Genomic DNA, 14,550 nt, shown 5'->3' with positions numbered 1-14,550 from the left:
GTGTCTGTGTGAAAAAAAAAAGACTTTAAAATTAAAGAAAGGACTTGAAATGATCTAATCTGTGGTAATGGAAGTTCAGAGATCTTGTGGTTTTACAGTTGCCTTGAATTCCATTTTCATTTCACCCTACAATCCTCAGACCAATGTCAACTTGTGTTAGAACTCTTAGGAACCAAAAATTAAAGTTACTTAAATATTTACTATTTTAACTGTATAAGTCATTGGGGGAGATTATAAACATGAATAACATATACTATTAATTTTCTATTGAGAAAGTAAGGCTTTTGGTTTGGGTCTCAGGACTCATCATTGTCTAGAATTCACAGATTATCTTTGAACTAGGTGTGAGTAGTAACTATGTCTTAATTTAGTTTTGTTTCTCAGTGCCTATAATGGAGTAGATGCTGAATTAATCAATGAAATTGATGTCCTTTTTACTGGGCACACCGGACCCTGTTAGCTCCCTTATGTGCATTCTTCTTTTAACCAATCATAGCTAAACTCTAAATCTCTCTATTCGCTTCTTTCTTTTAGACCTCAGTTTCTCCAAAGCATTTGTTTTCTTTTCCTCTTAAATATTCTTTTTCAGTTACTATGCAAGTTCCCCTTTTCTTCCTTTATCTCTACTAGACATATATTGCCTGGTATTTTTAAATTGTTTTAGTAAAAACATTCATGTTTCTGAAAACAGTTATTTTTCATGTTAGTTGCTTTGACCTCCAGCTAACACAGGTCTGTATTTTTGGAATATGATAGAGGATGTGTTATTTGCTACACAGGTTTAAATTGAGAACTTACATAATTTTGTACAATGTATTTGATTTTGGTCTTGTTTTACTTTTTTCTTAAATACTATGTAATTTTGAAATGATCTTATGATTACATTTATGTATCTGGAAGTATAGAGCCCTCAAATTGAATGCTGCTTACACAAATTAAATAATAACTATGGTATCTTTTTCCTCATTAACCTTTTCTTATATGACTGAATACCTGACCAAGTCTACCCTAGGCTGGGTGCTTGGTGGATACCTAATTTCCACATAGAGCTTTTATATTAACTTTTTTGATTATAAAATACTGTCATCTAAGTCACTATAATTTATTTATTTATTTATTTTTATTTTTATTTTTATTTTTTTAAATATATTTTATTGATTTTTTACAGAGAGGAAGGGAGAGAGATAGAGAGTTAGAAACATCGATGAGAGAGAAACATCAATCAGCTGCCTCCTGCACATCTCCTACTGGGGATATGCCCGCAACCCAGGTACATGCCCTTGACTGGAATCGAACCTGGGACCTTTCAGTCCGCAGGCTGACGCTCTATCCACTGAGCCAAACCGGTTTCGGCTAAGTCACTATAATTTTAAATGAATAAAATATTCTTATCAAAATATTTTAAAGAAAGTTAATTATAATGTTAATTTTTTTCTTTAGCAGCTGATGTACCATCAGAAAAAGACCTTAGCAAAGTTCTTCAGCTTTTGGAACCTCAAATTTCCTTTTTAGAAGATCTAACTAAAATGGGAGGAGCAATGCGGTCTGTTCTTACTCAGGTTTTGACAAACCAACAGAACTACAAAGATCTGACTTCTGGTGAGTAAAGTGTTAGAGTAGAAGAACGTTAAAGTTTACTTATATTGTATACTTATTAGAAATTGTGTATTTTAGAACTTAAAAGTAAAATGTAGATTTTTTTTTCATAAAGCTGGATGTTATTAAGAATATCTGATTTTATGGATGAAGAAACGAAGCCTCCTAAAAATTAAATGACTAGTTTAAGACCTTATAACTAATTTATTTTGAAGTTGGGACTAGGCTAGAACCTAGGTCTCTTAACTTTTTTTTTTCCTTTTTGTTAATCCTCACCTTAGGATATTTTCCCATTGATTTTTAGGAAGAGTGGAAGAGAGAGGGAAAGACAGAGTGAAACATCGATGTGAGAGAAACACATCAACTGGTTGCCTCCTGCAGGAACTCTTACCAGGGCCCAGGCTAGGGAGGAGCCTGCACAACCAAGTACATGCCCTTTACCGGCCATTGAACCTGGGACCCTTTGGTCTGTAGGCCGATGCTCTATCCACTGATCAAAACCGGCTAGGGTGTTAACTTTGGATGTGACATAATCATAACTATATTCTTTCTTCCTTCTAACAAGAACAACAACCATTTTTATGTTTTCATCTTTGGTATTCTAAACTTTTGGTTTTTTTTAAAGATTTTATAATAATGTAGAGTTTAAGTTTTAAAACTTGGAATTGTTGAGTATGTTTTTACATAGTATACTATACTGTTATATAAAATATTTTAGTTTTATACTTTTCGTTTAGCTCAAATTCGTAGTATAATAAATATATCAATTATTTAAAAATCTTGTTATAAATATTTTAAATGGCATTCTTTATGCTGGTTCATAAATAGCATGTTTTGAAAATTGAAGTTTGTCTTGTTTCTTAGTATAATTTCCATGTTTATTGTTAATCATGTGGTATTTACAGATAGTCAGATATATTTATTTCTTCAACAGATACTTAAGTATCCACTGTGTGGTTTGGCTTTGAGCTAGGTATTAGAGCTTGGGTAGAGAAGGTAATTAATAAACCTGATAATCCTATTTCTACCCTTATAAAGCTTATAGTCTAGTGAGTGAGATGACATTAATAAAACCCTCAGACTAATCATAAATTGTAGTAAATGCTATGAAAGGGTAGGACAAGTGTATACTAAAGAGAGACTGATTTCACTGATGGTAAAGGCGAGGAAGCTTCACAAAGGGTGAGGGGAGTTGGGTGGTAATGGGATAGGACTAGATTTCAGGTAGAGGACATTTTTCTATGACTATTGGTCAGTCCATCCCTTATGCCATAAACAACATAAAACTGGTTAAGTAGTATTGGGAGACATTGGAGTTTGTTAATACCTCAGGCATCTAGCTGAGACAGAAGGCCAAACTTAGAGTAAGGGCTGGTCTAGGTCAGCCTTAATGAAGCCTAAAGCCCTGACAGTATCTGCAAGGAAGATAGATTATGGGGATGATTCCTGTCAGCTCAGAGGGCATTTTGAGAAACTTAGGCTTTGCACAGATCTGTTCTTTACAAAAGTGTTAAACCAAACCTTTATGAGTTCTAGGTGATCAGGCTATTAATTGAGACTTGTCTGGAGGTTCTAGCAGGGGAGCGCAGCTACTACTATACTCTTGACTGAAGACCGGTCCTCTCCTCTGAGGGGAAGGTCATCCTCTTCGACCAAGCGTGCAGCTTCGGGAGGGACACACATGGATGGTGAGGGAGGAGGGGGACACCTGCCTAGCCAGCCAGATCAGCCCGATCAACCCTGGCGATCAATGGGGTGACTGACAGATGTTGCATCCAGATCTCCCTCACATCCATGATCAGGCTATTAATTGAACTGTTTTCTAAAATAAAATGAATACTCTTCATAGGAAGATAATAGAATCCAGAATCTTGTATAATGTATCATTAGAATGTTCAATATCACCCTGGCTGGTGTGGCTCAGTTGGTTGGGCATCATCCTATGTACAAGGAAGTTGCCGGTTCTATTTCTGGTCAAGCACACAGCCCCGGGTTGAGGCTCCAACCCCAATAAAGGGTGTGCAGGAGGCAGCAGCTCATCACTGTTGCACTCTCACATCATGTTTCTCTCTCTTCCTCTAAAAAATAAACTGTTCTTTTTTTTTAAACAATGTCCAATATGTTATTAAAACAGTCAGTAGAAACTGACCTTGCAATAGCACAGATATTGAATTTAGCAGGTAGACATTAAAGAAATTATTATAAATATGTTTAAGAAATTAAAGTAAAACCTGTTCAAATAATTATGATCAAAGAGATAAGGAATCTTAGCAAAGAAACATAAATAATAAAATTCTAGAACTGAAAATTACTGTAGAGTGCAAGAATTTAATTGAAAATTTATTGGATGGGTTTAGCAATAGATTAGACAAGGTAGAAAGACTTAGTGAATTTGAAGACACATCAATAGATTATTTAACCTAGAAAACCGAAAACACAACAGAGCCTCAAGGGCCTATTAGAATAAGATGACCAAATATCATGACAGGCGAGTGAGAATTGGGGCATTAAAAAACATTTGGAGCCCTAACCGTTTTGGCTCAGTGGATAGAGCGTCGGCCTGTGGACTGAAAGGTCCCAGGTTTGATTCCGGTCAAGGGCATGTACCTTGGTTGCGGGCACATCCCCAGTGGGAGGTGTGCAGGAGGCAGCTGATCGATGTTTCTCTCCCATCGATGTTTCTTAACTCTCTATCCTTCTCCCTTCCTCTCTGTAAAAAATCAATAAAATATATATTAAAAAAACAAAAAAAACATTTGGAGAAATCATGACTACAATTCCCCAAATTAGATGAAAAAATGTAGACTTATTGATCCAAGATGTTTAAAGAACCCCAAGCAGGATAAATATAAAGAATATCATAATACAGTGTACATGTGGAAATATTTATGGGTGAAAATGAACTTATTTTTAAAAAAGGAATAAAAAAGGCTAGTGTGGTTGAAATGAAATGAATGTTATGGGGATAGTGGTACAAAGAAAGGCTACTATATTAGGCTAGCTTTAGATTAGGTAGGTGCTCATAAACCATATAAGATTTTATATATTCATTTTTCTCAGGCTTGTGAGAGATTGATGAAATGTATTTTGTTAACTAAAAGGTATTACAAATCTATCTCATTGAGATAAATGTGTGTTTTTTATTATTCAGGAGAAATTCAGTCATTTCTTACATAGAACGTTATGAGTTCTTTATTCTTTGAAAACTAATTATGGTTGTTTTTAATTCCCATCTATTTAGTCTGTGTTGGAGTTTTTTTTTTTTTTTTTTTATACCAACTCAAAGAGATTGGACAGAGGTTTAAAAAAAACCAAAAAACTGTTCTATTGCAGTTATTGAGGCTAGTAAAGAGAGGAAATAAAACTCAGCAAATACTAAAGAAACTCATTTATATCTTTTTATAATCAGAGAGGCTGAGATCTTAATTTAAGATACATAGTCTGCCTAAAGAGGTGGCAAATGCCATGGTAATTTGGCTTTCAGACAGAGAACGATTTTTTTCTTTTAAGGAATTCTTAAATATTAGTGTTTTCTTTTACTATTATTCCATCTTCCATAATATTAAAAACAAAACAATAGAAAAATTGGCAATAATTAATAAGCTGAAATGCTAAAGTGAAAGTTTTAGGATTGTTCAATTCTAGAACCTAAACTTTTCAGTATTTTTTGGAATAAATTAGTTTTAACTGATACTTCTGTTGAAATTATACTTTTAATACCTTAAATATGGTAATAAAACAGGAGTTAACAGTAATTTCAGTTGTAATATTTTAAAATTTCACCCAGGGATTATCTTCTCCAGGAAACCTGTCCTAAGTACTCTGCTTTGGCTAAGTTGGTTGCACAGTATTAGGAGAACACAGGTTATCAAACCAAATGATGAAGTCTACTACATAATTGTCTTTTAACATATTGTCTTTCTCTAACACTAATTCATTGAAGATAAGAATTTGCCTTACTAATCTTTGCCTGCTCTGTGCCTTATATATAATCTCTGGTATATTTTAGATGTTCAGTTACTTAGTAGGTTTCATTATTTGTTATAAATGTGCTGTACATTCTGGGATTGTTAATGCCAAACATAAGTAAAAAAGGTGTGAAACTATTTTATATAATTCACGCTAGGGTTCTCCCTTCAATAGCATATTCACCTATTTATAGATATATAATATATATATTAGTGACTGAATTGACTGTACTTATATTTCAAATGGAATATTTTAATCCTATTTTAAATTTGTTTTAAATGTTAGGTCTTGGAGAAAATACTTGTGCAAAGAAAAGTCACGAAAAGTACCTTATAGCTTTGAAGAGCTCTGGACTTACCTATCCTGAGGATAAACTTGTATATGGTATACAGGAGCCATCTGCTGGCACTAGCACTCTGGCAGTTCAAGGTTTGTCTAAATATGTAATTTGGATAATGATAACTTTTCTGTATTAAACAAAATAACCCCTTCAAACTTTCTCATTATTGGAGAAATTTAAATAATGTATCCTTCTTTGTAAGGAAAGTAATAAAAGTTTAAAGATTTAGAAGCAAAAGTAAATAGATTAGCCAAAGAAGAGAAAGCATTTTTCTTTTTTTTTAATATGTTTTTAAAAAAAAATATATTTTGTTGATTTTTTACAGAGAGGAAGGGAGAAGGAGAGGGATAGAGAGTTAGAAACATCGATGAGAGAGAAACATCGATTCAGCTGCTTCCTGCACACTCCCTACTGGGGATGTGCCCACAACCAAGGTACATGCCCTTAACCGGAATCGAACCTGGGACCCTTCAGTCTGCAGGCCGACGCTCTATCTACTGAGCCAAACCGGTCAGGGCTGAAAGCATTTTTCTTAAATGGAATTTGTTTAGTTTATTAAGGTTCTGTTTCTAACTAGTAAAAAAATGCAGCAGTTGTTATATTTAAGAGTAGCCCAGAATTTTAGTAAACCATAGTTTATAACTAAAAAGGTTCGGGTAAGGCTTTGGAGGTGTGGAGGAATTGAGCAAAAAGGGAAAAAACCAGGGAAAAACTTCTGGACAGGGGCAACAGTGTGGTGATTGCTAAAGGGGAGGGAGTTGTGTGGAGAAGGGGAATGATAAATGGTGATGGATGAAGACTTGACTTGGGATGAGGAACATACAATACAGTGTACAGATGATGGGTTGTAGAATTGTGTACCTGCAACTTGTATATTTTGTTAACCAGTGTCACCCAAATAAATTCAATAAAAAAGGAAAAAAATAGAGATACTTTTGAAACACCATTTGTGATGATTATATTTGGGTTTTCACTGGGATTTCCTATTGAAAGTATAAAGTATATACATTATTAGATCCAAATGTATTAAAGATAAATGTTGAACTTTGCCAAGATAACGGTTGGAATGAGGTGTCTTAATATAACAAAACTTAGCTTTTGATATTGTGATGTAGCAAGTAAAGCATTATGTAACAACTATGAAGGGCAACTTTTTTTTTCCTTTTCAAAGGTTTTGCAGGTGCAACAGGGACATTGGGACAACTAGATTCTTCAGATGAGGTGAGATTTACAATTTAAAACTTTTTAAAAATAGAATTTTAAAAAGTCTTAAAACTACAGATTTATGGATATTATCTAGTTTAAATTCTTAATTTTGTAGACAAGGACACTGATACTCAGAATGGAATAACTTAGCCACGATCATATAATCACTTAGTGACAGAACAAGTACTACTACAACTAGATTTTTATTTGTTTATAATTAATTTCTCTTTTAATAGTTTAGAAGTGGGAGATAGAGATAGAGATTTGTCCTAGGAAGGTATACCAAAATTTATCCAAATTGCTGTTACAAGTACAATTAAATTGTCTTAAGAAATTTAGTGAAGTCCAGAGTAACTTATTAAAAGAATATGAAATGTAACTGCTTTTCTCATCACATAACTAAGTTACACCTAATATGTCAAGGATTATTAAAAAAAAAGCAATGTACAGGGAAATAGACTGTCAATTTGAAATTTCAATTTTTTTTTAGTGCTTATTAATATAATAAATATTTCTAGTAAGTCCTTTATAACACTACTGTTGTGGTGAGGTGGAATGGCTTCTCAAAAGGCAAGATCTGAGAATACGTAGTTGAATATGAATGGGTGCATGTGCACTTCCTTGACTAAAGCCAGGCAGATAGGAAAGGAGTTTCTACTTGTATCTATTGCCAGTAGAAACTTTAGAAAACTATTACATAATGAAATGGTTTACTGATGTTACAGAGCACTTTATTACAATAATCTAAATATCTTGATATAATCTTGAAAAATCTATAATTTCATGTTTGTATTTATATGGTTGATTAAAATCTTCATATTATTTTAGCATACCTAGCATTATGCATCCAACAGCCTTGCTAACAATTCTACTTTATTTACATGAATTGGATTTGATTTCTGGGCACGTGAAAAGCTGATCTTCAACACAGGTATTTCTCCTGTGTCTAGGAAAGAAGTAACATTTGCTTTTGTCTTGGCCTAAGCTCTCCAGATTAGCTTTTAAATCGCCAGTGGAGACTTTAATAGTACATAATTGCATCATAACAATGCCATATTTTATGATAGAATGCTAAAAGGAGATCCTTTTGTGTGCATGGGTAAAGGAGGCTTTTAAATTTCTTCTGGAAGTAATTCCTAGGGGAATATCAGAGGATTTGAAATGTGATTTTTGTTCATCACCATTACTTCTCATCTGTCCTTCTTTAGGTCTTTTCGTCTCTCTTCATTCCTCTTAGATTCTTTAACTTCTGTGATAATCATTTGCTCCTTAATTATGATTTTGGCTCAGTGTGAATATCATAATAAATATTTTTTGATGGTTATAACTTTAGAATACTTCATTTCAACAGCTATCCTCATATTGCAGTATTTTTGTGATAGCTGAGATTTACTTTTAGAGCATGTAATGTATATTTAATTTATACATATATTTAAAAGTAGTTTATTCCCTAAATCACATTTGATCCCTAAATCACATTTTATAGTCAAACTTCTAGTATATTACAGAATACTTTTTATAGTTTATTATGTTTCCTAATTGAGCTAAAAATAGGTCATTTGGACATTTGAAAGCTTAAGAATTTGAGGTAGAGTTGTTTAGTTGGAGGTAGATTGAGGAACATCTACTTTAGTTTTTCTTTAAGAGATACTTGGGATTTAGAGTTAGGCAGACCTGAGCTTAATCTTGTCTTATAATATCACTATGCTTTTGCCAGGTTATTTAACTTCTGAACATCAGTCTCCTCATGAAGAAAATGATGGTAATTCTCATGTTAAGATTAAATGGGATAACATATGTAAAGTACCTATCATGGACCAACACAAATTAGGAACTTGATAAATGCTTTCTGTCCTAGTCCTTTATGTGTAGAAGGGGTTCAAGTATTAGAATTTTTGAACTCTTATGGGTCATAGTGTAGGTATTTCTGCTCATCTTTTCAGAGGAATTGGTTTACTAAAGCATGGTTTAAAAGTAATGAAGTTTATATTTAAAAATTAAATTAAAAATTAAATAATGCACAAATGAATACAAGGTAGTTGCTTTGCCAGACAATTCAGATAAAATAAAAATCCCCTCTGGATTACAGTTAATAGTTTGGCTGTCCTTGACAGACCATTTTCTATGTAGTTAAATAACTATGTGCTTACAGAAATGGATAGTGTGTGTGTGTATGTGTGTGTGTGTGTGTGTGTGTGTGTGTGAATAAATAAAAAAGGTTACACTATTTTGTGTCCTGTTATTTCCTCCATAATGTATTGCGTTAATCCCTCTTTGCCAATACTCTTTATTACTGCTGTATAGTATTGTGCAGTTTATCCAATCATTTTCTTAATTTTCAGTTTTTTTATTTGAAGATAATGCTTACATTTATTTTTGTGTAGATGTGCATATAGTTTTCTAAGTTATGGAATTGCTAGGCTACAGAGTATGTATATTTGGAATTTTTATGGATTGTATTTCTTTCTGATTATAAAAGTCGCACACAAATATTTGAAGTGAGAAGTATGGAAAAGTATAGAGATAAGATCACTACCCAGGGCAATCTTAGAAGAGTTTTAGCGATAAAGTCAGGCAATTTTCTGTTTTAAGATTGTGATCATAATTTTTATACAAAAACATTCATTTGTTTTATTGTTTATATACAAAGTCTTTGCTTTCTGACGTTTATATCTTGAGTTAGAAATAGAAGAATCTTGTAATATAACAAAGCAAAAATGAGAATTAGGAGGAGACAATTTGAAGGTTATAAACATTAAAAATGTTAAAGCTAAAAGTGACCTTAAAGTCTATCTTGCTTAACCTATTTATGGAAGAGGAGGCTGAATTCCATAGAATTAACTGATTTACTCAGGCTAGTGAATTTCTTCTAGTTAGTGATGGAGTTGTAATAGATAGCACAGTAGCCCTTTATCTTATGCAGATTATTGCAATTAGGATTGGAAATCTGAACTAGTATTTAAAATATTAGTGTGACTCAGTTGGTTGGGCATTGTTCTGTGCACCAGGAAGTTGCTGGTTCAATTCCTCGTCAAGGGCATGTGCCGGGCTTGTGGGCTTGATCCCCTGTTGGGGAGCATGCAGGAGGCACCTGATTGATGGGCTCTCACACTGGTGTTTCTTTCTTTTTTTTGTTTTTAAATTAAATCTTTATTGTTCAGATTATTACAGTTGTTCCTCTTTTTCCCCCCATAGCTCCCCTCCACCCCTTTCCCACCCCACCCTCTGCTCTCACCCCCCTCCCCGCCCAACTGTCCTCATCCATAGGTGCACGATTTTTGTCCAGTCTCTTCCCGCATCCCCCATACCCCTTTCCCCCCCAAGAATAGTCAGTCCACTCCCTTTCTATGCCCCTGATTTTATTATAATCACCAGTTCATTCTGTTCATCAGATTATTTATTCACTTGATTTTTAGATTCACTTGTTGATAGATGTGTATTTGTTGTTCATAATTTGTATCTTTACCTTTTTCTTCTTCTTCTTCCTCTTCTTAAAGGATACCTTTCAGCATTTCATATAATACTGGTTTAGTGGTGATGAACTCCTTTAGCTTTTTCTTATCTGTGAAGCTCTTTATCTGACCTTCAATTCTGAATGATAGCTTTGCTGGATAAAGTAATCTTGGTTGTAGGTTCTTGGTATTCATCACTTTGAATATTTCTTGCCACTTCCTTCTGGCCTGCAAAGTTTCTGTTGAGAAATCAGCTGACAGTTGTATGGGTACTCCCTTGTAGGTAACTGAGTTTCTTTCTCTTGCTGCTTTTAAGATTCTCTCTTTGTCTTTTGCTCTTGGCATTTTAATTATGCTGTGTCTTGGTTTGGTCCTCTTTGGATTCCTCTTGTTTGGGGTTCTCTGCGCTTCCTGGACTTGTAAGTCTATTTCTTTCAGCAGGTAGGGGAAGTTTTCTGTCATTATTTCTTCAAATAGGTTTTCAATATCTTGCTCTCTTTCTTCTTCTGGCACCCCTATAATTTGGATGTTGGTATGCTTGAAGCTGTCCCAGAGGCTCCTTACACTATCTTCGTATTTTTGGATTCTTTTTTCATTTTGCTTTTCTGGTTGGGTGTTTTTTGCTTCTTCGTATTTCAAATCTTTGACTTGAATCTTGGGATCCTCTAGTCTGCTGTTGGGAGTCTGTATAATATTCTTTATTTCAGTCAGTTTATGCTTAATTTCTAGTTGGTCCTTTATCACAACCTCAAGAGTCTCACTAGATTTCTTAAGGGTCTCATTAAGTTTATCGCCGGTTTCTAGAAAATTGTTGAAAAACCTCAAAAGTGTGGTTTTGAACTCTGTATCCAGTAGTTTGCTTTCCTCCATTTCTGTCATTTGTGACCTGTTTCTTTGTCTCCGCATTTTTTTTATGCTTCGCTGTGTCGATAGAGTGGCTTTCTGTGCTAGGTGTCCTATAGGGCCCAGTGGCTCAGCCTCCCCAATTACCTGAGGTAGACACTCTTGGTGCACCCCTTTGTGGGCTGTGTGCACAGTCTTGTTGTAGTTGAACCTTGATTGTTGTAGTTAACACTGGGAGGGATTGACCTCCAGGCCAATTGTCTGTGAGAATCAGCTGTGTCTGCAGTGGGAGAACTTCTGTGTTGGTGACACCCCTCTGGGGCAAAACTTGCTTCAATGGGGCTTTGCTGCTTACTGAGTCTGCCCCCTGAGTGTGTCCTTTATGGATCCGAGGAGCTGCAATCTGGATGGTCCCACTCTGACCACTGGGCACACTGGCTCCTGGATCTCTAAGGAGGTGCTAATCTAGCCTCTGCCTGAGGCTATCCAGCAGTAGCCAGCTATGAAGCAATGCAAGTTGCCCTGGGGCCTTGGGGCAGCTGCAGTTTGTTAGGTAATGATCAGATTGCAAAGGGCCAGGCTTTTCATATGCAAAAGCCTCCATGCATGGCTTGGGCGGAGCGAGCAGTTATGGCTGCTCTCAATCCTACCCTCAGAGGCCCTGCTTCTCAGTGTCCCGGCAATCGCTGCAAGCACCCCAGAGAGAAAGCTGCCCTCGAGTTCCAACCAATGCTGGACAGTCCAGTTTCTCCCGTATGAGTCTGGGTCCACAGAGACTCGCCCAGAACTGGAGCTCAGAGCTTGAAACTCCCTCTCGATTGAAAAAGACAACCGTTTCCTCAGCCCCCAGCCCTCTCTGCATGTGCCTCTGTACCTCTGTATTTTACTTCCGCACGGCACCTCCTCGGAGTCTCGGTATGCTTTTCTCTTTCCTTCTAGTTGTAGAATTTCCACTCAGCCAGTCTTCCTGTGGTTCTGGATGATGTCCGTTCCGTCTTTTAGTTGTATTTTTGAAGTGGTTGTGCGAGGCAGCAATCTCCGGTGTTTACCTATGCCGCCGTCTTGGTTTCCTGGTGTTTCTGTCTCTTTCTCCCTCACCTTTTTTCTCTCTAAAAATTAATAGACTATTAAAAAATTAACTTAGCCGAAGCCGGTTTGGCTCAGGGGATAGAGCGTCGGCCTGCGGACTGAAGGGTCCCGGGTTCGATTCCGGTCAGGGGCATGTGCCTGGGTTGCGGGCACGTCCCCAGTGGGAGATGTGCAGGAGGCAGCTGATCGATGTTTCTCTCTCATCGATGTTTCTGGCTCTCTATCCCTCTCCCTTTCTCTCTGTGGGAAATCAATAAAATATATTTAAAAAAAAAAAATTAACTTAGAGCTATAATCCATATTCATTATTGAGTAAAGAGAAAATAGACATTAACAAAAATATAATAAAATTACCTATTCTTATCACTTTGAGGTGTCTTACTATAAACATCTGTATTCTAACATTTTTATACTGGGGTTGGCAAAGCAGGCTGACAGTTGTGAGTACACAAAACAGTTTATTCTTATTATTTAATAATTATTGCATTATTTTCATACCAGCAACTGTGAACTCACTTTTAACCCACCCCCATATATAGTATATTTTAAGGGTTTCATGATGTACGTGCTATTCAGTATTCTGCCTTTTTCATTAATGGTCTTTTTGAACATCTGTAACAAGGAGTATGCTTTAACAGATTTTATTTGTGTACCTGAGGCCTGGTGCATGAAATTCGTGCATGTGTGGGGTCCCTAGGCCTGGCTGGTGATCAGGGCCTATTGGGGCTTTCTGGCTGCCAGCCGGGGCCTTCTTCTTTTTTTTTTTTTAATATATTTTATTGATTTTTTACAGAGAGGAAGGGAGAGAGATAGAGAGCTAGAAACATCGATAAGAGAGAAACATTGATCAGCTGCCTCCTGCACACCTCCTACTGGGGATGTGCCCGCAACCCAGGTACATGCCCTTGACCGGAATCGAACCTGGGACCCTTCAGTCCGAAGGCCGACGCTCTATCCACTGAGCCAAACTGGTTTTGGCGGGGGCCTTCTTTCCAGCTGCCAGCTGCCGGCCATATCCTGCCGGATGGGGGGAGGGACCACGGGAGGTTGGCTGGCCACGAGAGGTTGGCTGTGGGAGCACACTGACCACCAGGGGACAGCTCTTGCATTGAGCATCTGCCATCTGGTGGTCAGTGCGCATCATAGTGACCAGTTTCAGTCGTTCCGGTGTTCTGGCTGCTTAGGCTTTTATATAGATAGATTATACACACACACACACACACACACACACACACACACACACGTATATATTACCAATACTTAAATGGTTTTATATTCCATATGCTATTCTAAATATGAGATCCTTTTATCATTTTTAATAGTTTTTGAACATCTCTCTGGTCACAGTGAATTTAGAACTCTAGCATTGTTTTTCTTCAAAGGGTACAAAGTGTGCTATAATTTATTTACTGTGTACCCTGTTGTTGGAAGCCAAAGATTCTTTTTTTTCCCTGTTATAAATAAAATGTGATGAATACTTATACATATAGTTCCTATTTACTTGTTCCTATTTCTCTAGGATAAATTTCCAGAACTGGAATTTCTGTTCCAATGATAAATACACTTTAAAGACTTATGACAAGTATATTGCCATTCAGGAAAATTGTACTGTTGTATAATGTTACCAAGAGTGTATAAGAGTACCCATTTTCCCGCCAGTTTAGATGGAGATAATCTCCTTTCCTTGCTTTGGCTGATATATATTATGATGTCCAGCCCACCTCACTGGTCTATGTTTATGGACTTTTGTTATTGCACCTTTGCTTATGCTGTCTTATCTTTTTGGAATGATGTTCCCCTCCTTTGTCTGACTAATTTTATTTGTCTTTTAGACTATAAGACTAGGAAATTTATAAAACTTTGTATTTCCAAGACCACTGGTTGATCAAGGATATTCTTTTCATAGGAAGTTTATATTTGAAATAATGAAGCCACCCAGTTGCGTGGCTCAGTGGTTGAGTGTTAACCTATGAACCAGGAGGTCATGATTCAATTCCCAGGCAGGGCACATGCCCGGGTTGCAAGCTTGATGCCCAGTAGGGAGCGTGCAGGAAG

The 14,550-nt window shown here is 36.2% G+C and overlaps 1 protein-coding gene across 1 annotated transcript in view; it reads left to right on the top strand.

Moving 5' to 3' along the window:
* The window catches only part of UBR3 (ubiquitin protein ligase E3 component n-recognin 3), a gene marked incomplete at its 5' end in the record, with an annotated part of 186,279 nt that overhangs the window by 38,624 nt on the left and 133,105 nt on the right, over positions 1-14,550 (top strand). The window contains 3 exon segments of the mRNA XM_081095514.1: positions 1,441-1,599; positions 5,851-5,994; positions 7,077-7,126. Coding sequence (XP_080951640.1) covers positions 1,441-1,599; positions 5,851-5,994; positions 7,077-7,126 — 353 coding nt within the window.

Source organism: Myotis nattereri (genome assembly GCF_964212035.1).
Source record: "Myotis nattereri genome assembly, chromosome: 7".
Classification (NCBI taxonomy): Eukaryota; Metazoa; Chordata; class Mammalia; order Chiroptera; family Vespertilionidae; genus Myotis; species Myotis nattereri.
This window is presented reverse-complemented; position numbering and strand designations above follow the sequence as displayed.